The sequence below is a fragment of the Orcinus orca genome, chromosome 7, assembly GCF_937001465.1.
Source record: "Orcinus orca chromosome 7, mOrcOrc1.1, whole genome shotgun sequence".
Taxonomy (NCBI): Eukaryota; Metazoa; Chordata; class Mammalia; order Artiodactyla; family Delphinidae; genus Orcinus; species Orcinus orca.
In genome coordinates this window covers 120,107,113-120,132,771 of record NC_064565.1, presented here as the reverse complement: position 1 = coordinate 120,132,771, position 25,659 = coordinate 120,107,113, and the positions used below count along the sequence as shown (strand labels likewise).

General features: G+C 57.7%; 1 protein-coding gene across 12 annotated transcripts in view; it reads right to left on the bottom strand.

The window, feature by feature from the left end:
* SNED1 (sushi, nidogen and EGF like domains 1) overlaps positions 1–25,659 on the bottom strand; it is a 90,463-nt gene that overhangs the window by 15,710 nt on the left and 49,094 nt on the right. For 9 of the 12 annotated variants that reach the window (XR_007478519.1, XM_049712550.1, XM_049712548.1 and 6 more), the window contains 19 exons: positions 24,254–24,379; positions 23,983–24,087; positions 23,626–23,739; positions 23,019–23,135; positions 21,635–21,751; positions 21,309–21,425; positions 21,010–21,123; positions 20,582–20,755; positions 14,479–14,592; positions 13,776–13,889; positions 13,282–13,395; positions 12,208–12,321; positions 11,541–11,837; positions 9,885–10,068; positions 7,954–8,066; positions 6,807–7,088; positions 5,507–5,651; positions 5,349–5,431; positions 5,023–5,124 (listed from right to left, as the gene is read on the bottom strand). Coding sequence is in view for 11 of the 12 variants with exons in the window: in XM_049712550.1 (XP_049568507.1) it covers positions 5,023–5,124; positions 5,349–5,431; positions 5,507–5,651; positions 6,807–7,088; positions 7,954–8,066; positions 9,885–10,068; positions 11,541–11,837; positions 12,208–12,321; positions 13,282–13,395; positions 13,776–13,889; positions 14,479–14,592; positions 20,582–20,755; positions 21,010–21,123; positions 21,309–21,425; positions 21,635–21,751; positions 23,019–23,135; positions 23,626–23,739; positions 23,983–24,087; positions 24,254–24,379 (2,646 nt within the window). In the remaining variant the exon portion in view is untranslated. Of the gene's footprint in view, positions 1–5,022; positions 5,125–5,348; positions 5,432–5,506; positions 5,652–6,806; positions 7,089–7,953; positions 8,067–9,884; positions 10,069–11,540; positions 11,838–12,207; positions 12,322–13,281; positions 13,396–13,775; positions 13,890–14,478; positions 14,593–20,581; positions 20,756–21,009; positions 21,124–21,308; positions 21,426–21,634; positions 21,752–23,018; positions 23,136–23,625; positions 23,740–23,982; positions 24,088–24,253; positions 24,380–25,659 lie in introns of those variants that run through there. The other 3 variants (XM_049712557.1, XM_049712553.1, XM_049712558.1) reach the window with 3 other exon arrangements.

The following is a 25,659-nucleotide window of genomic DNA, read 5'->3' as shown; positions in this document are numbered from 1 at the left end:
CTTCCCCACTTTCCTACACAAAGAGACACCAAAACACTGTTCTGCACATTACATTTGGAAACAGCTTTGAGATATACTTTATATACGATTCAGCCATTTGAAGTGTATAGATTTTTAGCATAGCCACAGATATGTGCCTCCATCCCCATGGTCAATTTTAGAATGTTCTTATCACCTCAGAAAGAAACCCAGTGCCCTTTAGCTCTCACCCCATATACCTCCACCCCCCACCCCCAGTCCGAAGCAACCATTGATCTACTTTCTATCACTATAGGTTTCCCTATTCTGGACTTTCACATGAATGGAATCAGATTATGTGTTCTTTATGACTGGCTTCTCTCACTTAGCATAATGTTTTCAAGATTCATCTATGTTGTAGCATTTATCAGTACTTTATTCCTTTTTATGGTTCAATAATTTTGAATATAACACATTTGTTCATCCATTCATCAGCTGTTTCCACCTTTCGGCAATTGTGAATAGTGCTGCAGTGGCCATCTGTGTAAGTCCTTGTGTGGACATACGTTTTCATTTCTCTTGGGTGTGTAGCTAGGAGTGGAATTGCTGGGTCACATGGTAACTCCACATTTAATTCTTTGAGGAACTGAAGCAGCTGCACGACTCTACATTCCCACCAGCAGTGTTGGAGGGTTCCAGTTTCTTCACATCCTCATCAGTGCTTGTGGGTATCCTGACTTTTTCATTCTAGCCATCCTGGTGTATGTGAAGAGGCATCTCACTGTGGTTTTGATTAGCATTTCCCTGATGACTAGTGATACCAAACATCTTCTCATGGGCTTGTTCCCATTTGTATATCTTCCTTGGAGAAATGCCTATTCAGATCCTTTCCTTCTTTTTTTTTTTTTTTTTTTTTTGCGGTACGCGGGCCTCTCACTGCTGTGGCCTCTCCCGTTGCGGAGCACAGGCTCCGGATGCGCAGGCTCAGTGGCCATGGGCCATGGGCCCAGCCACTCCGCGGCACGTGGGATCTTCCCGGACCGGGGCACGAACCCGCGTCCCCTGCATCGGCAGGCGGACTCCCAACCACTGTGCCACCAGGGAAGCCCTGCTTATTTCTTAATTGGGTTATTTGTCTTCCTCTTATTCAGCTTTAAGAGTTCTTTATATATTTTAGATTCAGATTCCTTTTCAAATATATGATTTGCAAATATTTTCTCCCATTTTATGTGTTGTCTTTTCACTTCCTTGATGATGTCTTTTGAAGCACAGAAAGTTTTAAATTTTGATGAAGTCCAACTTAACCTGTTTTTTCTTTCGTTGCTCTTGCTTTTGGTGCCATATCTAAAAATCCTTTGGGACTTCCTTGGTGGTCCAGTGGTTAAGAATCTGCCTTCCAGGGGACGTGGTTCGATCCCTGGTTGGGGCACTAAGATCTCACATGCTGTGGGGCAGTTAAGCCCATGCGCCACAACTACTGAGCCCATGGTCTCTCGAGCCTGCGTGCCACAACTAGAGAGAAGCCTGTGTGCCACAACGAAAGATCCTGCATGCCACAACTACGACCTGATGCAGCCAAAAATAAGTAAATAAATAAATATTAAAAAAAAATCCTTTGTCAAATCCAAGGTAATACAGATTTACCCATGTTTTCTTCTAAGAATTTTATAGTTTTAGCTCTTACATTTAGGTCTTTGATCCATTTTTAATTAATTTTGTGTATGGTGTGAGGTAGGGGGTCCAACTTCATTCTTTTGTATGTGGATATCCAGCTGTGCCAGCACCGTTTGCTGAAAAGACTCTTCTTTCCTCCACTGAATGGTCTTGGCACCCCTGTTGAAATCAGTTGACCACAGATGTATAGGTTTATTTCTGGACTCTTAATTCTATTCCACTGATTTATAAGTCTATCCTCGTGCCAGTATCTGGCAGTGACTTGATTACCATTGCTTTGTACTAAGTTTTGACAAACGGGTATGTGAGTCTTCCTACTTTTTTAGGATGTTTTTTGCTATTCCGGGTCCCTTCCAATTCCATATGGATTTTAGACACTGTACATAACAATTGTCCAGAGACATTTTATGGTAACCTTACAGAACATGGAAGTGTGTAGGGGTGTTTAGAACCTGTGAGCCCACGTCAGCAATCCTTACTCTCTGTACTTGGGACAGCAGCCTGCAGAGACTGTGACTGACATTTGTGCCGTGCTCGGGCAGCTGGGACCCGAAGCCTAGAGTTATATGCAGCAGTGGGGGTTTTACTGGGGCACCACTCTGTAGCCTCATTTTACAAAGTCTCCACTGAATCCTGAGTTTATCGTGACAGACACACACACACACACACACACACACACACACAAACACACGAGTAAATAAAAACAAAGAGAAGGCTGTTTTGAACGAAGGTGGGGGACAAGGATGGGGCTGCACCCTGGGGCGGGGGCAATGGGCTCCTCCTATATGAAGGATAAATTACAGAGTAGAGAGGTTTAAGTTCTGCCCCCACTTGTATGGGTGTCAAGGGGATAAAGCCAGCAGAGTCCAAAAGCCCTCCTGGGGTGAGAAATTGGGGGAAACAGGAAGAATTTGACCAGCTTCTGCATTCACTCCAAGTTCCCAGGATGGCAGGAATCTTGGGAATCCTCCAGGAGCATCTCCTGGGTGCTTGAAGGAGCGGCCCTGACTTGGAGAGTTGCTTGGTGAGCAAATGCCAAATCAGGAGCATTAACTGTTGTGCTTGGGGGGTGCCTGGGGCTTTCTGGGGATCGTCCTTCCCTTAGACTTTTCTTTCCCTAGAAAGAAAAGTCTAAGAACTACCAGAGAGAAGGAGCAGATTATTCTAGAAGGAAACAAGAACAAGATTGACACCCAGTGACAGCACAGTTGATGACAGTGGACAAATGTTTGAAGAACTGAATGGGAGAGGAACTTTGAACCTCGAATTTTATACCTAGCTAAATTGTCCTTCAAATGTGAGGGCTAATAAGTGTATTTTCAGGCATATAGGGCCTCAGAAGTTTGGCCATGTAAAGTTCCAACAAGTACTTTGTGGACCTTGGCAAGCTGATTGTAAACGTTTACAGAAATACAAAGGCAAGAACAGCCAAGACATTGATGGGCAGCGAGAGGACTGGCCCCGTGGGACTGCGAGCCTTGCCAAAGAGGCAGCCTCTAAGGTGGTCAGGCTCGGCCTGAGGAAGCCAGGCAGCGGCACGGAGGAGGGGGCCACGACGAGGTGCCGACCACGCCAGTTCTCGAGGGACACAGATCAGATCATTACAGTGCTCTTCACACCCGTCCTGCTGGCAGGACGGCGAAACCTGACAAGCTCAGATTCTGGAGAGACTGTGGGCCAACTCACTGCACCTCTTGACTGCTGCTGGGAGGATCCAGACTGATACCCCACTTGGAAGACAACTCGCAGTCTCTTGTCACTGGGGCATTCACACATCCCGAGCCTGCACACGAGCCGGGAGATGTGTACAGGAGCACAGAGCAGCACTGCCGACAACGGCAGACACGGCCCACGTGCCCTCGGAGCGAGTTCACCGACGGACTAGATGCTGGACAGTGAGGGTGAACGAGCACAGGATGCTGGGCGCAAACGCGGGTCTGGGGGCGGCACACAGCCAGATGCTGCCCGGTGAGGAAAGCCTGTGGCTGTCGGACACCCATGCGGGCGGTGAACTCACTCCTACCATCCAGCCTCTGATGGAGCAGAGGGATGGCAGCACGAACTCAAGCTCGTGGTTCACTGGGAGGACAACAGCAAGACACAGGTTACTGCTGTGTTCTGGTTCATGGGTGGGTTCCAGGTCGGAAGGCTGTTAGTTTAGCAAAAGCTAACCAACCAGACTCACTAAGTAAAAGGGGGCCAGCCTGGCCTGATGGTGAGAGTGTGACAGGAGCCAAAGACCGCGACTAATTCTGTGCACCTGGGGGCCATTAGAGATGTTTTGTCCTGTTATCACCTAAAATCATCTCACACTCTCTCAAGGCTTCGTCCCTCACGTTAGCAAACGCTGCAGATGGCAGTGACATCCGGGGCCAGCCTGGTGCCACCTCGAATCTCTCCTTAAGAAGGGACCCAGGAGAGGTCACTCACATCCCTCTAATTTCTGAGTTTTGTGAAATGAAACATCTGATATTTAAAAGGGCTGACATAACGCACACCATCAGATAAAATGTTTGTTTTTTCACTTACAAAACGCCAGCAACACTCTGACCGCACCTTAGCCGGTGGCTTCATTTTCTGACCGCGTCCGACCCGCAAACTGCCCCCCCGGTGCTCACCAAGGCCTCGTACAGTGAGGGGTGCTGGGCTGTGGGACCGTGGAGCCACCGCTGGCAAACACACCCTGTGGTGCAGGTGCCTGGATGTGTCCAGGTGTCCTTGGGTGCGCTGGGGGCCTGCAGGTGAGGCCGCATCCTGGGCGCTTGACTCTCCCTTTACCGAGTACTCTGCCTTCTCTGGGGACTGGCTGATGGGTGAGCCCAGTCTGAGCCTGTGGTGTAGCTCAGGAGAAAGGGCCACTGGCTCCTAGAACTGTCCCCAGAGGGACAAGGCCCCGAGGGTTAGAACGGGAGGAAAGATAGAGCAAGGGTCTGAGTTTGAGGAAGGAAGGTGGCTTCTTGGAGCTGCCCAGCTGTGGCCCTCACCGGCAGACAGTTCAGGCCCTGCTTGCCGAGCCTGGGTAGCGGCAGCCTCCTAGGCGGTCCTCCAGCTGGAGCCGCCCAGCGGCTGCCCCTCCACTCATTGCTGCCGTCCTGCTCCCTGTACATCTCTGGGAGAGGCAGGGAGGGCTCTGCTGCTCGCAGAGGGAGAGGAGGGGCCGTCTGCAGGGGGCAGCGGTGGGCCAGTCTCTCCAGGGAGGACCCTGAATGTCTGGGTGGCTGCAGCCCCCAGGCCTGTTCTGGTCTGCCTGCGTGGTGTGGTTTGGTCCCCCCTTTCCAGGGCGGGGCGCTCGGCTGCCCCTCGGGCAGGCCCCGTGCCTCAGCCCTCCTCACTGGGGTCCTTCAGGCCCCTGAGGGTGGTCAGCCCTGAAATCCACTCCTGCTGACTTACTTTCCACGCCCTTGTCACCACTGCGTCCGGGGAGCTGGAGGGCCAGGCTGACCTGCTCGGGGACCTCCTCCGCGTTCTCCAGCTGCACCAGAGCCGTGGGTTCTAGGAGAGATCAGGATGCCACAGCGCGCTGACCATGAAGCCTGCTGCCTCGCGCCCAGGACTGTCCCTGGGCCGCCTTCTTGAGCGGCTTCTCTCCCTGGAGCCCAGGGCCTCCGACCCCATCGGGGTCCCCTGCTGGGGACGGTGCGGGGCACTGGAGGTGGTCTTGAAGCCCAGGTTTCAGGGACCTCGACCCTCATCCCACTGGGAGGCCTGGCACTCACGTGATCTCACGGTGACCCGTCTGCCAGGCGAGCTCCGGAAGCTGGTGCTCACTCGTCCTCTGCCGTCCACGAGCTCCGAGAACCTGTGGGAGAGTCAGCGCGGGTCAGCAGGTGGGTTCTGGGCCCGGGCTCTCAGGGGCGGCGGCTGAGGCGGGCACCTGGGGGCCTGGGTCGGCGGTGCGGGGGCGCCGGGGTCGTTGAGCAGACGCAGCTCCGGCAGGCGCGCGGGGGCCGGTCGGGTTCTGAGCGCCCGCGGGGGGAGTCCTTCCCGGTGCCAGCGTCTGTCGGCGCCGTCCCTTGCGGCTGCGGGCGGGTGGAGGACAGGGTGGCCGCGCGGGCTGGTCTGGGGCTCCCTGTGCCCCCGTCCTGCCCCGCTGCTCCGAGGTGAGAGCCGAAGGGGCGCGTACCCCCATCCCACCCCGAGCCCCGCTCCCCGCCTGATGGGGAGCTGCGGATGCAGCCTGGGAGTGGTCCAGGTGCCGGTCCCCGCCCCCCACCCTGGCCCAGGCTCTCCGCCTGCAGGTGGGGCCGGGCCTCGGACCCCGTCCAGACTCACCTCATCTGAGGCCCACGCCCTGCACACCCCGAGAGAGAGGGCATGGCTCCTCCGTGGGTCCTTGTCACCTAACCGTGGCCTTCAGCAGCCCCCACCCCCAGGGCTGGGTACCCGCCTCACCTGCGAGACCCCCCGCCCCCCACCAGCTCACAGAGGGGCCCCGACCTGCCCTGTCTGCCTGGCGGGCGCGCCTGGGGCTGAGCTGGGTCTGAATGTCACAGGGCAAGTGCGCCCCATGCCCTGAGGGCAGGTCGGTGGGTTGGGAGAGGAGGGAGCCCGGGCCGCCGCCCACCTCCCCGCAGCACCATCCAGACCGGCCGTCCTCTTGTGAGCTGTGACGTGTAAGCGGGGTCGGGCAGGACCCCCGCAGGACCCAGCGGGCCTCCTGTGCTCCTGGGAGCCGACCCGTGCCCTCACCGTGGCCTTGAGCCTCCGTGTTCCTCAGCTGCCCCCACCCTCCGTCCGCCCACTCTGCCCTTCCTTCTTGCCTCTCCCAGCCCACCCCTTGCTGAGGCTGTCCTGCCCCTCCTTCCCATGCTGCGGTCCAGCAGCTCCTCACGGCTCAGGCCTGGCTGCCAGGCTGCCACGCTGCCACCCAGGGCCGCCTCCACGCTGCCACTGCCCACTCTCGGCGCTTGTTTTCAGGGTGATGCCCTGTATTTACCACTCAGCCATCTGGGGTCCACTCGGGCAGACGGCACAAGGTGAGGAGTGAGATGCTTAGTCTTCTGAACTGTCAGCTCACTGCCCCAGCACCAGCTGCCCAGGAACTCCTCCCCCAACTTCCATGCATGCAATTCTGTGTCAGCACAGCCCTGTGCTCGGCTGCCTGTCTGTCCCTGGGACAGTGTGGCCTGGGCCAGAGCAGGAGAGCTGCCTCCCGGACAAGGTGCCGCACTTACAGGTGATGATGTACAGGTGAGCGGGCTCGCTGTGCAGCTGGTCGCCCCCGGCGCTCTGCACGGCCGTCACTGACAGCTGGTACCGCCGCCCAGGCCTCAGGTCCCGCACTGTGTAGGACACCAGCCTCCCGTTGGGGACGTAGCGGCTCTTGCTGCTCTGGCTAGTGGTCACGTTGATGACATAGGCCTCCAGTGAGGTGCCCGGAGTGGGGGCATCCCAGACTACGTGGGCGGAGGTGGCCGTGACTCGGGCGGCGGTCAGGTTGGCTGGCGGCAGAGGCCCTGGGCGAGCACGGAGCAGGGGAGGGAAGTGAACGGGGGTTGACGGGGTCTTCTGCCCAGGACACGGTTTAAAGATCTGACACGGATTGCTGAAGCTTCATTTGAAGCCAGCTTGGGTGATTACAGACCACTTCGTGGTCCTAAAGCGTGGTGTGGAGGGGCGTTTGCACCTGCTCAGGGCCTGCAGCAGCTCCCCCTCCTGCCCCAAGAGGCACCCCCAGAATGCCACCCGCTGGCCCCCGGTGAGGCCCCCTGCCTGGTCAGTCCATCAGGGGGCCCTCCCGGTGACACTTTCCATCCCTCGAGCCTGGCCATGCACGCCTTCTCCTGGGATGTAGATAGGGGAGGGGGCTAGACAGGCAGAGGGTGGGCCAGGGCCCCAGCACTGAGGGTCAGAGCAAGGACTTGAGCCTGTGCTGTCCACCTGCACCACCGGGCGAGGCCCTGCTCACCAAGCCCCCGCCCCTTTCCCCACCCCTGTCCACTGTGCCCCCTGTGCCCGGACAGCCCGCGTGTTGGGGAGGGAGGGGCAGTGAGGGCCGGGTGTCCTCCCCGTGACAGCGTGGCGCTCACTCGGGCAACTTGCCGCTTGTCCCTCCTGTCCTTGCTTGGTGACCCTGGTCCCGCAGCAGCCCGGCAGCGTGCGGGCAGCCACGCGGAGGGCTGCCTAGGAAGGTCGTCCCCCGCGGGAGGGCCACCCAGCCCCCTGCAGCCGCCATCCCGGGCGCCTCTGGGCACGCCTGCTACACGTGGCCAGGGCCAGGTTTCTGGTGCTGCAGCCACTTTGGAGAGGACTGAGGGCTCAGGGGGAGGCGAGAGCTTCCAGAAGCCCCCGTGCGAGCCGAGCCCTCGCCATCCTACTTACGGGTCCACACGTGCAGCGGCGCCGAGGCCAGGCTCTTGGTGGGGTGCTCCTGCCCCCCAGGCCCGCTGAGGGCAGTCACCCAGATGGTGTATCTCCTTCCTGGAAGCAGGGCCCTGTGGGGAGGGGAGGCCAGGGAGAGAGGAACGGGACGGCTGTGCTGCCAGACTGAGGCTCGTCCGCGCGGGTGTGACGGGGGCCAGGGGTCGTGCCAGTGCTGGTGGCCAGGCAGCCTCCACGAAGGCCAGATTTGTGGCCTGAGACCTGAGTGCTCCGGGGGTAGGAAGCTACTCCCCGGTCTGTCTGTCTAGTATTGGAGTGGCTGGGAAGGTCACAGGCCTGCCGGGGTGGTTGGTGTTAAGACAGGAGAGGCCGGAATAGGGCAATTGGAGGAAAAGGGTTAACAGGCCCCCGCCCCCCCGCGAGGCTGGCCCTGGGCTGGGCGCGCCGGGAGGGTCCCCAGCCCCCTCGTGGAGCAGATGGCCTCGCTGCCCCTAGACGTTTGTGCCCAGTGAGGCTCCTGCGGAGTGCCGCTTCCTCCTGGGAGTCTGGAACCTTCACCAGGCACAGGTGCCCGCGACCACTCCCAGGAAAAGCCCCAGGCGCTGTGTCTCCGACGGGCTCCCCGGGGAGACAGCACCTCACGGTCTCGTCACGGCTGGTGGTGCAGAGCTAAGCGTGTCATGTGAGGGGAGGGGGCTCTGGAAGCTCACGCCTGGTCCCCGACTTGTCCCTGAGCCCCTTCCTTTTACTGATATTCTTTGTATCCTTTCTCTGTCCTGAATCCAGCTGTGAGCACGGCCTCTGCTGAGTCCTGGGGGCCCCCTAGTGAACGTGGGCGTGGTCTTGGGGACCCTGACGTAGCCACAAAATGCCCACCTTGGGCTCCATTTGTGTTTCTGTCCTGCCACTCTTAGGAAGTGGGCAGGATGTGAATCAAGGAGAGTCACAGCAATACTTAAAAGACAAAGAAAGTGGAGTGTCGTCTCCAGCACTGACAGCCGTCTGCTTAGACGGAAAGGACAGACGTGCACAGAAAAAGTGGTTGTGAGAAGTCTGCAAACCAGAAACGTACCAAAATGTGGGTGGTTCAGAAGACGTGGCGGACAGAGCGCCCCGCCTGGCCTGGCCTCACCTTCCAGAGCCCCGCCCCCTGGCCGTGGCCTGTGGCTGCTCTGGGCTGGACGCTGCAGGGCTGTTCCCGCTGAGCCCGCCCAGACTGCTGCGCAGGAATTTGGTGGGCGTGTCCTGGAGTGGAGCCGACTTTACTCCCCAGCCTGGGGACCCCTACCTGGGAGGCTGCCAGCACTCTTCCTCACCCTTGCCCTCCAGCACTGCCTGCCCTCCTGGCCAGGGCTGGAAACCTCTCTGGTTGACGAGCAGCCCACAGGGGTCCCTGAGCCGGGGCGCCTAGGCCGTGGGGTCTGAGGCTTCCCTGCAGGGTTGCTAAGGGGTTTATTTCAGTCACCGGCCATTCTGAATGACTGATGTTCATTTGAATTTTATTTTTGTAGTTTTGTTTGTATGTAATTTGTAATAATTAAGCCTAAGAAGTTTATATGCCTAGTTTAAGGTTCGAACATATTACTGAACAAGATAAAAATGTCAGGCGACCCAGGGGTGCCACGGTTTCTCCCTCTCAGAGGCGTCTGTCTGCGTGACTCAGGCTGGAAGAACTCTGGGCTGGCCTCTGGGTAGCCAGTGTCTCACTGGCCTCCGTGCAGGAGGTCTGTCCTCAGATTTTTAGAGTGTCTCTGCTTTTGGGGGCGCTTTGAAACACCTGTCTGGTGGCCCCATGAGGAGGCGAGGCAGGAGTGAGACCCAGGACCGACCAAGCGCCCCTGCTCCCCCAGGGGCTGGGCAGGTGGGGAGCACAGGGTGGCGGCAAGAGCGAGGCTGGGAGCCGGGGTGGGGCAAGGCCGCCGCGCTCTCACCTGAATGTGAACTTGTCCACACCCTTGTCCACGTCGGTGGACTCGTCCTCCTGGGCCTTGGGGTGGCGGATGGACATACGGACGCTGCTGACGGTGGCGTGGCGGATCCTGTGCAGAGCCCATCGCACCGAGATGGTGCTGGCGGTCACGTTGGTGACCTCAAGGCCCTCGACGGGGCGGGGTCCTGGGGACAATGGGGGCACAGCCGTGTGGCACCTCCTCACCCCTGGGTAGGGCGGGGCCAGCACAAGAGAGGAGGCGCGGAGAGGTGGCCTCACGGTGAGCCATCCAGCCTGGGCTAGCTGAACATGTCCCCCAGCCCAGTGCGGAGTCGGGGTGGGTGGACACGCCCCAGGCCCCTGCCTTGGGGGGGCTCCAGAGGGGTTGCTGTGGACACTGCTCTGGGCGGTCTTGGCCCCTTCAGACCGCCAGGGGTGAGGTGGGCCCTTCCTGACCCTCTGGCTGGCTGTCTCAGTGGCACCGACAGCGACTACCTGCACTGTCTGGGTGGTCCAGGGGCCTGACGGGGAGAAGCCAGGAAGGGTCCTTGGCGACCTCAGGGAGGGGGCCGAACCCCAGTCAAGGGAGCGGAGAGGGGCGCCCGAAGCTCCCGGGGTGCAGCGCCCCATTCTGCGCGCAGTGGTACCCCTCCCACCCTGTCTTCCTTCCAGAGGCCTTTCCCCGGCAGACCCCACCTCGAGCAGCGCAAAAGCACTTCTTCCTGAAGCCAGGCTGAGGGTGGCCTACTCCTCCCCCAGGCCCCTGAGGGCTCGCTCCTCGGCCACGTGCCCGGCCCGCCCTGCTGGCCCGGTGTGTCCTCGGCACCGCTCGGGGCCTCCCCCAGGACGTGCTGTCCTGAGTCCTCGTCTCGCCCTGCACTGGCCCTCAATGTCCTCGGTGTCAGCGTCTGCTCGGGCCGGCAGCTGCTGCCAGGATGCCTGCCTCCCTCCTCCCGGGGCACCTGAGAAGGTGCTCCCCCGCCCGTCCTCCGAGGGTCCGCACCCAGCCGCCTGCCTGTGTCCACCTGCCCCGGGCCTCACTCGGAGCCCATCAGCCACCCCACGGGGCTCTCGACACGCCCAGTGGTCACATCAATTCCCAGTTCTCGCTCCACCCTCCAGCCTCCAGCCGCCCCTTCCCCAGTCTCTTGACCCCCTGGGCCAGCGCCCACCATCCCACCATCATGGGTGTGTTCTGGGATTCTCCCCCCTCCCCTGTTGATCCCAGGAGCAGACAAGCCAGCTGGGGCACCAAGCCTCTCTGGACGCCCTTACACACAACTTCCATTCAGGGCAGCTCCCCCAGAGGGCCCTCCCTGCGGCCCCTGCTGCCCCTTCTCTTGACCTGCAGCAAGGAGGCTCCGTCCTCACCCCCGGGGTACCTGGCCGCCTCCCCTCGGCCCCGCCCCAGTGTGGGCTGGCAAATCAGCCCAGGACCTTCTCAGGGGCCCCGCTGCACTTCCCCAGTCTCGCTCCCTCACCCCCATCGCCGTCTCTGTCCCGCAGCTGTTCCTCTCCTCTGTGAGAAGGTTCCCTCTCTGCCCTGCCTGGCAGCGCTGGCGCCAGTGTCGGGGATTGGCTGGCTGGCCCCCAGCCGGCTCCGGGGCGTGCGGCCCGTGGGGCCCTCGGGGGGGCGGGCAGGTCCGCAGACACTCACGCGTGCGGGTGAGAAGCACCACGGGCCTGCTGATGTCGTTCTTGTTGTTGGCATTGCGCTTGACCGAGAAGACGGAGATGTTGTAAGCCCTGCCGGCCGCCAGGGCCCGGAGCTGGTGCGAGGAGCGGCCCCGGTCCACGAAGTCCGTGCGGCGGTAGGAGCCGTCTGAAGAGGCGTAGGTGACCGCGTAGCCGTCGAGCATCTGCCGGGCGGCTGGGCCTTCGGGTGGGCGCCAGGAGATGGAGACCCCGCTCTCCTCCACTCGCTCCACCTTGAGGGCCGTTGGTGGGAAGAGCTCTTCAGGGTTTCAGTCAAGAACAAGGGAAGGGGGGTGGTCAGCTGTCGGCCGTGGAAGCCCCGGCCCCCAGGCAGGTGTCTGGCCCATTAGCTCTCGGGCCTGGCTACCCCGGGGCGCAGGTGGGCCACTGCTGGTGGGAGCCCGCCTTGGGCTCCTGGAGGGTCTCCCGTGTGAGCGCATGCGTGACTGCGCTGATGCCGCCCGTCGGCCTGTTTGCTCCTCCCGGCTTCCCGGGCAGAGTCTGGGAGAGCAGCCGCCTGGACACTCGGCCCTGGGGGCCGTTTGGCCCTTTGGCCCGTCCCACGGGGTGTCTGCAGCCCTGGGGAGGAGGGGAGTCTGCCCCCGACGTCGGCACCCTGGCCGCCTCACCTTTGGCACAGTCCTTGCCCGTGTAGCCCGCTTTACAGGTGCAGCTGTGGGACCCGTTGCTGGCCAGGCAGTAGCCGCGGCCCCCACAGGGGCTGGAGAAGCAGGGGTCGCTCACTGCGAGGGGGGAGGCAGCCGTGAGTGCGCACACATCGCCAGGCCCCCCTCCAGCTGGGCCTTGGTCCTGACCCAGGGCCGTTCCTGTGCTGATGCAGTTGCGGGGTGGAGGTGGGTGGTATCACGGCCGCACTCTGGGGAGGTGGATACGGGGGGTGCGGGCACTCTCGTAGGGGGAGGGCAGGGCTTGCTGGGGCCCCGTGGAGAGGCCAGGCAGGGAAGGCCTCTGACTGTGAACCAGGCCCTGCTGCCCCGGCCCGAGCCAAGGTGACTTGGGGCGACCACCCCCGGGGGGCAGCAGGCAGCTGAGAGCACTGGGGTTGGGGTGCGGGTGCGGCCCCAAGCTCACAGGCCAGAGCCTGCAGTGCCCTCCGCCGCCCCAGGCCTGTGCAGTGGGGCTCTCTGGCCACAGGCGGTCCGCACTGTGGTGCTGGAGCCCAGAAGCCCATCCACACTATAGTAGGTCTGAGTGGAGCCAGCCACGCTCAGCTTAGGGGCTGGGGACACTCGAACAGCCCAGGTCAGGCCACGCCCCACCCCGGGGATAGGCCTGTTTTGGGAGGGGATACACAGCAGCAAGTTGAGAGAAGTACTGCCAGACAGTCCCAGAGATGGGAAAGTGCTCCAAAGGAGAAAAATGGTGCTGGGGAGACGGGTGATAGGGTGGGGGCCCCTGCAGGTCTGTGGTCAGGGAAGCCCTCGTCCAGGAGGGACATTCCAGCCGGGACCTGGTCCCCAAGGAGCCCCTGCTCAGGCTGATCAGGGAGGGTATCCCGATGTGAGGAACCGTGAGTTCCTGGCCCCCGGGGCGGCCCTGAGCTTGGCCGGTGCAGCGACAGCAGGGCCTGTGGCTGGACATGGAGCTGGGGGGGACGTGAGATCGCCGGGGAGGGTAAGTACAGGAGGCGGGGGCAGGCAGAGGAAAGGACCCCGGAGGAGGGAAGGGCGGCTGGGCCCCACCTGTCTCGCAGTGGTAGCCGAAGAAGCCCTCTGGGCAGACACACAGGTAGGCCCCGCCACCGTTCTCGCACCGGCCTCCGTGCTGGCAGGGCCTGGAGTCGCAGGCGTCCACCTCTGGAGAACACCCAGAGAGTCGGCCAGGGCGGCAGGGGGGTGTCTGGGGGAGGGAGGAGAGGACAGCGGGAAGAAGGGAAGGGGAGGCAGGAGGGAGGCCGGGCGGGGGCGCAGGGCAGCGGGGCGAGCCCCTCGGGCGGAAGGGGCTGGCGACGGGCCCCTCCCCTTGGCGGGCACCCGGCCCTCCCCTCCTCCTCCCCCCTGGGGCCCCTCCCCCAGGGGTCCTGTCCAGCAGGGCCACGGGGACTGCCCCCATCCCCCTGCTCTCTGAGTGGCCCAGGGTCTACGTTCGTTGACAAGAGGTTTTCCCGGGGTGTCAGGGGCCTAGCGAGTGTGGTTGAGGACCTGGCGCATGGGGATCCCCCAAGCGCAGCCCCTACCTGTCTCGCAGTGGACTCCAACGAAGCCTGGGGGGCACTGGCAGACAAAGGCCCCTGGGAGGTCCCTGCAGGAGCCTCCGTTTCTGCAGGGCTGCGTCAGGCACTCGTCTGTCTCTGCAGAGACGGGACATGTGACGGCATGACCCCGCGCCCCCGGGGTCTCCTGTGCACCGCGGCTTCAGCCTCGCCGCTGCCCTCCACTCTGCCCACAGAGCCTGCCCCCAGGCCGCTCCGGCCTTCACCGCCCAGGCTTCGCAGGGGCCCCGACTGGACATCCTGGGCCTGCCCCGCCATGCCGGGGCGGTGTCTCTGTCTCGGGGCTCAGAGGACCCCACAGGCGTGCGGGGAGCAGGGCTTGCTCAGCGGTGCACCCGGCAGGCCTCCCCTCCCTCCTCTGGCGCAGAGCACTGGGGTGTGACCTGCCCCCCTGCCCCCAGGCCAGAGGCTGCAGGAGGCTAGCTTTTCTCAGCTGAGCTCTCAGTCCCCCTGGGGAGGCAGAAGCAGAGATATTTATAAACTGCTGTCCTTCTGGACATCAGAGCTGGCAGGGACCTGAGAGAGCAGGCAGTGCCCAACCAGAGACCAGCCCAGGGAGAGGGGCAGCTGGAGCAAGGTGACCACGGCCAGGGGAGGCCAGTGCCCCAGGCCCACGGCCGGGGTGCCGGAGCTGCCGGCCCGCAGCGAGGGCCGGGACCTGTCTTACCCAGCTCGCAGCGGGCTCCTTCATGCCCTGGGCTGCAGACACACAGGTACCCAGCGACGCGGTCCTGGCAGGAGCCCCCATGCAGGCACGGCTGGGATCGGCACTCGTCAATTTCTGGGAGAGGAGAGCCCGGGTGCCAGGTGCCAGGAGAGGCCCCAAGAACAAAGCAGTGTTGCTGTTGTTAGAGGGGGTGACTCGAAGCCAGGTTAAGACAGCCACAGGTCAGCTCTGGTGTGAGGGTCTGGACAGAGGTCTACGGCCTCCCCCAGGTGCTTGGAGAGGCCAGAATCTGGGCAGGGCTGCCTCGGAGCAGGGGACACTGTGGACCTGGGCACTCGGACCGGGCCGGCGTCTGGGAAGTGCCTGGGGCTGCCCTCAGTGGCCCTCGGGGGACAGGCCCAATCTTGCCAATTCATTAGATAACAATCACGTACGGAACCAATACACTTGGGGGTGAGTCCTTCATTTTAAAATACCGCAGGCTTTTTAAAAACCGCGAGTTGTGCTCCTGAATTAAAAGTGTTCAATTTAGAAGAGTTTAGTTTTAATGCTTAACGTGTAAATAAGTAAATAAATGGTAAGGACACAATGACACCTGGGGGCCGGCACCCAACCTGGGAGCTAGAACGCTGGCCGGCTCATCTGGTCACGTGCAATTCCCAACTCCTTGTGACCCGAATTTCTGTGCTTATCTCTTCTGTGCCTCCTTAAATTAGTTTTAAAATTTTTATGAATACCTTAGACAATATATGGTTTTGATTTTGCTCTTTATGAACTTTATTAATAGGACATTGTGGTATATGCACTCTTTTCTCACTCAGCATTAACGTCTCCACATCGTTGTGGGTTGCCATTTTTACTGCTGTATAATATTCCTCAGTGTGATTATACCGTACTTTATCCTTTCTTGTTTAGTAGGAATTTGGGTTGGATTTAGACTTCTTGCTATTGCAAAAAAAAAAAAAAAAAGCTGTGTCTTTCACATCTCCTGGTGTAGATGTGAGTTTTCCCTAGACTTATACCTAGAAGTAGAACTGCTAGGACATAGTTCATATGATGGTCAACTTGCCAGGCAAATTACTAAGTTGTCTTCAGAGTGCTTCTACCAATCTACACTTCCTCCAGCAGTTCATAAGAAGTCCTGTTGCTCTACATCCTCACCAATATTTGGGCTTTTTAGACTTCTGAGGTTTTGCCAACTGAAAGTATCTCAGTGTACTTTTTTTTTGCGGTACGCGGGCCTCTCACTGTTGCGGCCTCTCCCGTTGCAGAGCGCAGGCTCCGGACGCGCAGGCTCAGGGGCCATGGCTCACGGGCCCAGCCGCTCCGCGGCATGTGGGATCCTCCCGGACCGGGTCACGAACCCGTGTCCCCTGCATCGGCAGGCGGACTCTCAACCACTGCGCCACCAGGGAGGCCCCTCTCAGTGTACTTTTGATTTGCATTTTGCTGATCACTAATGAAGAGAATGTTTCTTTTCATTGGCTTTATGTACCTCCTCTTCCACGAAATGTCTACGTATGTGTTTTACCTATTTTCCTATTGGGTTGATTATATATATATATGTTATATATATAATATATATAAATAAATATTTATATAATATATATAATCTTCTCCCAGTTTGTAGCTTATATTTGATTTTCTTAAGGCCAATGAATTTAAATTCCTCAATTTTAGCTAGTCTAGTTGTCCATTTTTTCTTTTTATAGTTAGTGCTTTCTGTGGCTTAAGGAATCTTTCCCTACCCCAAGGCCAAAAAGATATTACCTACATTTTCTATACAAAATCATATACTTAAAAAAAACCCATTTAAGTCCTTAATCCATCTGGAATTAATTGTTGTGTATGGTGAGAAGTGGGGAAACAGTGTAATATTTTCCCAAGTACATAACCATTTTATCCCAGTTGTCATGAAGATTTTCTCATATGCTTTCTTTCAGAAGTTTATAGTTTTATCTTTTACATTTATGTCTATAATTCATTTCACACATATAAAAATTATCATTTTTGATGCTATTGTACATAATATTGTTTCACTTCATTTTCCAAGTCTTCACAGCTAGAATATGAAAATATAATTGGTTCTGTGTATTGACCCTGTATCCTGTGATCTAGCTGAATTCACTTATTAGTTCTATAGCTTCTTTTGTAGGATCTCTTAGAATTTTCTATGTGCACGATTGTGTCATCTTTACTCCTTCCTGCCCAATAGAGATGGCTTTTCCCCCTTTTCTTGTCTATGGCACTGTCTAGGACCTCCAGGACAACGTTGGAAGGAACTGGTGAAAGGGACACCTTTGCCGTATTACTGACTACAGCAGGAAGTTTTCACCGTTAAGTATTTTGTTCGCTGTTGACTTTTTCATGGATGCCCTTTATCAGGTTGAAGAACTTTTTTTCTACTCAGTTTATTAAGAGTTTTTAAAATAATAGTTGAATTTTGTCAAATGATTTTTCTGCATCTATTGAGATGATCATATGGTTTCCTCCTTTATCTCCTAATGTGGTGAATTACATTTATTGATTTTCAAATGTTAAACCAACCTGTGCTCTGAGGTGGTTCCCTCTTGGTCAGGCTGTATTATCCTTTGGATGAAGTACTGGGTTTGATTTTCGTCATATTTTATTAGGACTTTTGTGCTTTGCTCATGAGGAATATTAGTCTGTAATTTCATGTGTGTAATGTCTCTGGTTTTGATGTAAAGGCAATACTGGTCTCATAAAATGAGTTGAGAAGTGTTCCTTCCTCCTACATTTTCTGAAAGAGCTCCATATATAGTATTATTCCTTTCTTAAATGTTCGATAGAACTCGGTGAGGCAGTCTGGTCTTGCCATTTTCTTTGCAGGAGAGTTTTAAATTACAACTTAAATGTATTTCATAGCTATGGGGCTATTCACATTTTCTATTTATTCTTGTGTCAGTTGTGGTTATTTGTGTCTTTCAAGGTAGTATTCATCATTTTCTCTAAGTTGTGAGATATATTGGCTTAAAGTTGCTCACAATATCTCCCTGTCCTTTAAATGCTGGTACGATCTTTACTGATGTCTCCTCTTTCATTCTGATATTGCTAATTTTTCTTTTCTTTGTTTTCCTTGATGAGTCTAGCTAGAGATTTAATTATTTTTATTGACCTTTACAAGGAATCAGCTTTTGGTTTCATTGGTTTTCTCTGCACGTCTTTTTTATAATTATATTTTATAATTGTTTGTTATTGATAAATAAAAATGCAATGAATTTTGTTATAATACCTATATCTACGAAACGTGTTCCATTTCCTATCACTTTTAGAAGTTTGCCTGTAAAGACAACAATATCAGCTGCAAATACTGACATTTTTACTTCCTCCTTCAGCATTTTCATGACTTTAATTTCTTTTTCTTACTTTATTGCATGGCCTAGTACTGCCAGTGTAATACTGATTAGACTTGGAGATAACGGGCATCCTTGTCTTGTTCTGAATTTTCAGGGGAATGTTTGTCTACTTAGGATACTGTGTATTCCGGGTTTGAGGAGAGGTGTACTAAACCTGCCTTGGAAGCTGACTTCCTTCCTCCTGTTGGCAGCTCAGCCTGTCTGTGTCAGTTCAACAGAAGGACATTTTCTGAATTCCAGATCCTCCCCTGTATAACAAGGGTCAGGAACACATCGTTCCACAGCTCTCTTGATGTAGTCTGTACCCCTTCTTCTATAAATATGTGGAGTGTAACTGTTGTGCTTCAGGTGGTGTGTCCAGCCTGTGCCTGGCCTAAGCACACCTCTCTGTGGGGTAATGAACACGTGGGGGCTATGGGGGCTCTGCTATTTCTCTCTTCTAAGTTTTCCTTCCAATAAGATTCTATATTATTTTACACCACATGGTACTAGAAGGGTGTGTGTATCATGTTATTTTTATCTGGATGAGGAAGTACTTTTTTATTCCTTATTTGGTAAGAATTTGTTTCATGAATAGGTATGAATTCTATCAAATGATTATTATGCATTCTTTGAGATTCTTACATGATTTTTCTCCTTCAGTTGGTTTACTGTAGATTTTTCTAATATCAAACTATTTTCGCAATAACCCAACTTGATAATGGTGTATATAGTCTTTATAGACTGTCAAATTCCTGCGTCTGTTTAATGGACCCCTAATTTTACTTTCTCCAACTGTCCATATCTAGTGTTGGTTTACGGTTATCCTGGCCTCACACAGTGGGTTGGGGCATACTCCTTTCTACTCCCCGGAAGAGCCTGTATCACGCTGCAACAATCTGTTTCTCGGCAGTTTGGTGGAATTTACCCATAGCATTGTTTGGGCCTGGTGTTTCCTTGTGAGAAAACTTCTTTGCATCCTCAGCTCTCTGATAGGTTAAAAGGTATGATCTTATGGGCTCTCCGGTGTTTCCTTTATGTTACAGTGAGACTGATGGTATTTTCTAACTGTCTACATCCTAACTGAATGGATCACCTCAGTATGTTACAAATACCGTTTTATTATCTCACTGCTGATGTCCGCTGCTGAGAAGCCCGGTGCCGATACCGTTTTATTATCTCACTGCTGATGTCCGCTGCTGAGAAGCCCGGTGCCGATCTGATTCTCGTTCCTTTTTTCTCTCTGGATGTTTTAAAGATTCTTTTTTTCTGTTTTTCTCTGATTTTCTTAACTTTTATTATAATGTGTCTAATGTCTCCCTTTTCTCCTGTTTGATGTCCTGCAGGCCCTTTCAGCCTCTGGTCATTCACCAGTAATTCTGGGGATTACTCCACAGCTGCTCCCACGTTTCCTCCTCACTCTGGGATTCCTGTCACCTCAGCGTCAGCACTCCTACCCTCCTCAGTGCCTGCGTTGTCTTTTGATTTGAGTGTTGCCCTGCTTCTCTCTCGTACAGCCCCGCACGCCGATCTGTCCACGCATTAACTTAAGTCTTCGTCCGTATCCATTTGTAAGTTGTGTCTGTTACTTCAACTATTATAGTTTTTCAATCTTCTTATTTCTGCTTTCTTTTAAAAGATTATATATTGATCCATTTTTTTATGGCCAGTGCCATGTTTCCTTTTGTATGTTTGTCATGCTTATCTTATATTCTTATTTATCTTCTATACTTCTACCCCCAATAGTATATGTTGTCTGGACTTTACTGTTGTTTCAGAGGTGGCCGTACTTGTTGGGTGTCTTGATATCTTGGCTTATGGGTGCGCGTTCCCTGGTGGTACCCACTCCTCATCTGATGGCATGTTGAGGAGAAGTGGCACTGGGCCAGGGGTGGCCTCCTAGACAGTAACCACCAGCCCTGGGGGGCTTGGAAGGACAGGAGTGAAGGAAGATGCTTGAAGCCAGGTGGTCTCCACCTGTTTTCTGGAACTCTTCGCCTGATAGGGCCGCCCAGGTCCGACTGGGCCTTGCAGGGCATTTGGGAGATAGAAATGTGTTATGTGCCCCTCCCATCTCTGGGTGCTGTCACTGTCCCTAAGCTACTTTGTTTAAAACCCTTTCTTTCATGAAAAATGTGTTACCATCACACAGATTTTCTGATGAACAGAGTCTGGGATGCTTTGAATTAATGCCACATGCCTGCGGTGGTGTCCGCGGCGCCCCTGTCTCCAGGGGCGTGGGTCGGGGGGCCTCGCCTGCAGGCCGTGCACCCTGGCGCACTGTAGGGCCCTGGAGGCAACACTGTCTAGAGCAACAGCCCTCAAAGCGCTATGGGGGCTCGTGGGGACCTTGTTCAAACGCAGGGTCTGATTCCACAGGTCTGGGTGGGGCTGGGAGCGGGAGGTGAGGCCTGAACCCTGATCTGCTTCTTCGGGGCTCTGCCTTTGGGCTACCTCTTGGCCTTGGCGGCTTCCTCTGCAGAGTGGGTGTGTGGGTGCTGGACCCCATGCTCTGGGATGCTCTGAGGACAGGGAAGCCCTTAGGGTACAGAGTGGAGCTGGCACTGGTCATCACCACCATCACCACACGGTTTTGGCCTCACTTTGCACAGAGGATACCAAAGGGAGGAGGCGCAGGCCAGGGTCAGAACTGCAGCCCCTGTGCTCTTCCACTCGGCCCGGGGGGGGGGGGGGGAGGGCTTGGCCCTGTGCACCCACCCACCCACCCCAGAGGGCCCCCAGGTCACCGTGGCACTGGGGAGGCTCGCTCCAGACGCCCTGCGGCTGGCAGACGCGGATGTGGTTGGAGGTGCTCGGGCTATAGCCTCGGTCACACGAGTAGAGGGCCACCGAGCCCAGCCGGGTGCCATTGAAGCGCAGGGTGGCGTGTGTCACCTCCTCGGGCGGGCCGCAGTCCACCTCTGCAAGGACACAGCAGCCCTGTCCTGCCCCGTGGGGTGCCTGCCGGCCCCCCCTGCTGCTCTGCCCTTGGCTCCGCTGGGCTGCACGGCCTGGGGCCCTTGCTCCCCACACAGCCCATCCCGGGGTGAAGGTGCCGTGCCTTCCAGAATGGGCTTCTCAGAGGTCTCCTTTCCTTCTTTCCCATCCCTCCCCTCGGCCCCCTGCTGGGCCCTGCTCTGCCCTTCAGGGAGCGGAGGACCCCCAGCCCTCTCACCTGCCTGGCACCGGCGTCCGGTGTACCCTGCTTGACAGTGGCAGGAGAAGTCTGTCCCCAGGGCCTCGCAGGTGCCCCCATTCATGCACGGGCTCCGGAAGCAGGGAGAGGGGGCTGCAAGGGTGCAGGGAGTCCCTGTCGCCCACCACCGAGTCCTCCCCAAAGGCCTCGGGGCTGCAGGAGAGCGTCCCGTCTCTCGCCCCAGCTCCGCCTCCCACGCCTCCGTGGTCGGGCCATCCCTGCCCACCGGGCCCGTCTTCTTGTCTGCGCCCTGGCCCGCTGGCCTCCGCCCCCCTTACCGATCTCGCAGTGCCGTCCCGAGAAGCCTGGGGGACAGTCACACTTGTATTTGCCGATGTAGTGGAAGCAGGTGCCGCCGTTGTGACAGGGGCCAGAGGCGCATGAGTCTGGCTTCCCTGGAAGCAGGAGGCACCCATCGGGCGGGGTCGGGGGTCATGCGTCCACCACCCCTGCCCCTTCCCTGATCCCTCGACATCCCAGAGCTGGGGCCTTGGCGGGGACGCTCCTGACAAGCAGACGCACGGTGGCAGGGTCGGGGGTCCTGGGTCGGGGCCTGGCTCCTCCCCACTCTCTACAGGCTGATCCCCACTGGCTGGGGCCGCACCGATCTCGCAGTGCCTTCCGGTGAAGCGGTAGGGGCAGTCGCAGCGGTACTCGCCGCCCGCTTCCTTGCACGTGCCGCCGTTCCTGCAGGGCCCCGAGCTGCACAGGCGCGGCTGGGCTGGAGGAGGGACAGACAGAGACAGAGAGGCGGGTAAAGCAGGGCCAGCTTCCCGGCCCCGCAGTGCCCACGACGCCCCGCGCGAGCCTTCTCCGTCCTCAGGCACCGCTGGGCCCCATGCGCCCAGGCCTGCCTCTCGGCGGAGCCCGAGGCCCAGCTGCAGGGGGGCCGAGCCAGCCACGTGCAGCCCCTCAGCCTCGGGGCCCTCTGCCCGCCCGCCTGCCCTCTCTTCCCTGCCTCAGGCTCCGCTGGAGAGCCAGGAGAGCTGGCCCCGCCTTCCTGCCCGGTGGGGAGCTGGCATCCAGGACCGGGCTGGGAGCCCTGCTGTGGCTCTGATTTTCCTGTTTTCTGTACCTTTCCTGTGGGCACCTCCTTGGACGTGCGGGGCCCCGGCCGCCCGCCCGGGCTGGAGGAGCCGCACCTTCACAGCCCAGCCAGGAGTTTAGGCGCTTGGCCTCCTCGACACTCAGGGGGGGCGTGAGGCAGGAGGGGGCCTGCCCCCAGGCTCAGGGGGCCGCTTCTCCCCCCGCATCCTGTGGGGCCTCCCAGGCTGCCAGCCCAAGTTCCGGCCACCCCACCCCGTGTCCCTCCGTGTCCGCTCTCCGGGATGCCTTTGCCGAGGGTGACGGACCTCAGTGGTCCTTGCAGAAGACGAGGCCTACTCTCCGGAAAGCCCTCCTCCGGCTACAGGGGTGGGGTGGCCGCAGGGGCTCCGTGGTCAGAGTGCCGGGGAGCTGCCCTCAGGGCCACCGTGGGAGCGGCGGAGGCGTGCAGGTAAAGGTCCAGGCTTCAGCTCTCGGGACGAGTGAGGGCAGTGGGAAGGCTGCAGGGCTGGATGTGGGCTGGGTGCCGAGCCCAGGAGAATGGGCCGGGCAACACGGGGTCAGGGGGCCGGCACCCTGGGCTCTGACCAAGGGGCGCCTGGGTCACTGAAAAGAGTTCTGAGCGTTGCTTCACACTGCGTGGAAGAGACGGCCCTGGGTGGGTGCTGTCGAGCACAGTGACGCCTGCCGTGTGTTTACAGAAGAGTGCTCACGTTCTTAACTGGCTAAATGTTGTAAAACGTTGACATTCTCCAACTGCACTCAATCTAACAAAGTCCTAATGAATTTTAAAAAAATCAGTGATTCTAAAATCCACTTGGAAGAACACTGAGCAGGAAAGGAAGCCCGTCGTGAGGAAAGCGCTGTGATGAGCGAGAGGCGCAGGGGCAGCCGGGGTGGCGCCCCGCCAGCCCCCCGCCCCCTCGAGTGCCGCCGCGCCCCACCTTTCTCGCAGTGCCGGCCGTGGAAGCCCCGCGGGCACTCGCACGTGTAGGAGTCATCGTGGGCATCACAGGAGCCTCCGTTGAAGCAGGGGTCCGAGTCGCAGGGGGACGGCAGCGCTGCGGGGACAGAGGGCGATCACCCTGAGGTCCTGGCTGGACCCAAGGCCAAGGTCTGGATTCTTCACGCTGGGCTCTAAGGTCCGCCCTGGAATTTCTTGTATTTCTGATTCTTCCAGAGTTCATCCTCACTCTTACGTGAGCTGGGACTGAGCTGTGGTCCACGAGGGTCTTGGTATCGTCACCACCAGCACCACCGTCACGTGTAGTCACTCACTACCTAAGTCACTGGTCATCCGCGCGCTAACAGATACGCGGGGTGAACCTGTTTCTCTGCAGGTGCTCGTCAGGTGCACGTTAACGTTCTAGCACCTAAGCCCGGGGCTCAGGCAGGTGCGGCGTGGCACGTGCGCACGGCCAGGCCGTCCACCCCCAGGTCCCCTCGAGGGCCCCCTCCTGCTGCGCCCACTGCCTTCTCCCCCACCCCCCACCCCGGCTTCTGGGCCGGACCCCGGCCTCGCAGGCTGGTGCCCGCACCCCCCCCACTCACAGTGGCTGACGTTGTGGTCGGTGTGGCAGACGCACAGGTAGCTCCCGCCGTACTCCATGCAGTGGCCGCCGTCGGGGCACTGCGTGTTCACGTTGCAGGGCATGGCCGTGACCTCTGCAGGGAAGGGGTGAGCCCGTCTCACGTCCCCGCGTGTCTCCCTGGAGACCGTGTGTCCTTGAGAAGGACCGAGCTGCCCGGGTGACCAGGTTCGGGCACCCTTGTGGCCTCCCCACCCCACCCCCCGGGGCCCGCCATGTGGGTCTGGGCCCAGGCCCAAGCCACCACTTACACGGTGGTTGTGGGGATTCTCAGGGTCCAGGCAGGAAGGGCGCCCCCATCCCAGCCCTGGGCACCTACCAAATTCGCAGAGGAGCCCAAAGAAGCCCGGAGGGCACTGGCAGAGGGTGGTGTTAGCCCCCAGGCACCTGCCACCATTGCGGCACTCACAGTTGTTGGGGGTTCCTGCCACGGAGGGAGGGAGGGAGGAGCCTCCAATGTCGGGGTGCCCTCTCCTGACCACCGTCCCGTAAACCCCGCCGTGTAGCCCCTCTCCCCGCTCCCCACAGCCTCTCTCATGGGGGTTTGCGTGCACACCCCACGGGGCCCCGGCAGCCTGGCCCACACGCACTCTCCCTGCAGTCAAGGCCCATGAAGCCTTCGGGGCATTCGCACACGTAGCCCTGGTCCGCATCCACACAGGTGCCCCCGTTCTGGCAGGGGGCCGAGAGGCAGGCGTCGGGCACCGGGTGGCTTCCTGCAAGAAAGACGGAGGTCACCCGAGGCCGCGCAGAGAGCACGGCGAGGATGGGGCCTCGGGCCGGAGAGGAGGTGTCTTAACCTCTGTCCTTAGTGCCGAGCGCCCGGAAACTGACCTCTAGCGGCCCCTCAGTCCCCGAGCCCCTTCTCTGGAGCAGAATGAGAAGCCAGAGTGAGGAGGGAGCCCCACGGTGTGCACCAAAGGGCCCAGCTGAGGCCAGAGCCTCCAGACATTTCCCATCCAGCATCTCTGTTAGTTAAAGATTTGGGATTTTTACCTTTAAGTTATCTTTCTGCTGCCGATTTCTAGTTTAATTTTGCTGTGGTCAGAGAACACAGTCCTTTTCAATTTATTGAGCCTTATTTTATGGCCGACAGGATGGTCTGTCAGAGTGAAGGCTCCGTGAGTCCTGGAAGGAACGTGGGTGTCCGTGACTGTCAGTCGGGCCAGGTCGGCTGGCAGCGCTGCCCAGTCCCCGCGTCCTCGCTGGTCCCCATGCTTGTATGCTCTGAGCCACCGAGATAGGAGTTCCGCCGAAAGCCCCGCCTGTGACTGGGGATCTGTCTCCCCTTGTAGCTCTGCCAGCTGTTGCTTTGGGTATTTCGATTTGCGTTACTAGGTGTTGCATATTTATTGTGTCTTCCTGATGAACTGGCCCGTGGTCATTATAAAAGGTCCCCATTTCTGGCTGCTCTCCTACTCGAAAGTTTAATCTGAATGATATGAATACAGCCACTCCAGCTTCTCCTGATTCGTGTTTGCCTTTTTAGTCTTTTTGTTTCTAGATGTTCAATTTCCTCATGTTTTTTCAGAATTTATCTTTGAAATTAATATACAGTAAAATGACTTGTGTTTGAGGGACACGCCTAAGAATTTTATCACATGTATAGCTGTGTGTATATGGATACAGGACAGGATACGGGACGTTCCGTCATCCCAAAGACCTCTTTGTTTTCTCTCTGCAGGGTCACAGACCCCCTCCGTCCTGAACCCCTAGAGTACCGATCTGCTCATCACTGCAGTTTTGCCAGAGAAGTGGAAGCAAACAGCCTGCGCTCTTCTGAGACTGGCTTCTTTCGCTCAGCGCCATGCCTCCAGGACGGTCTCAGGTGTTATGAGCATCAGTAATTAGGCCTTTTTATGACCGAGTTGTGTCCCACGTCGACAGGTACCGCAGTTCATGTGTCCGTTCACCCTGGGAAGGACGTTTGGGTTCCCGGTTTCTGGTGGCTATAGACGTGCTACAGACATTCCTGTACAGAGTTCTGTGTGACATA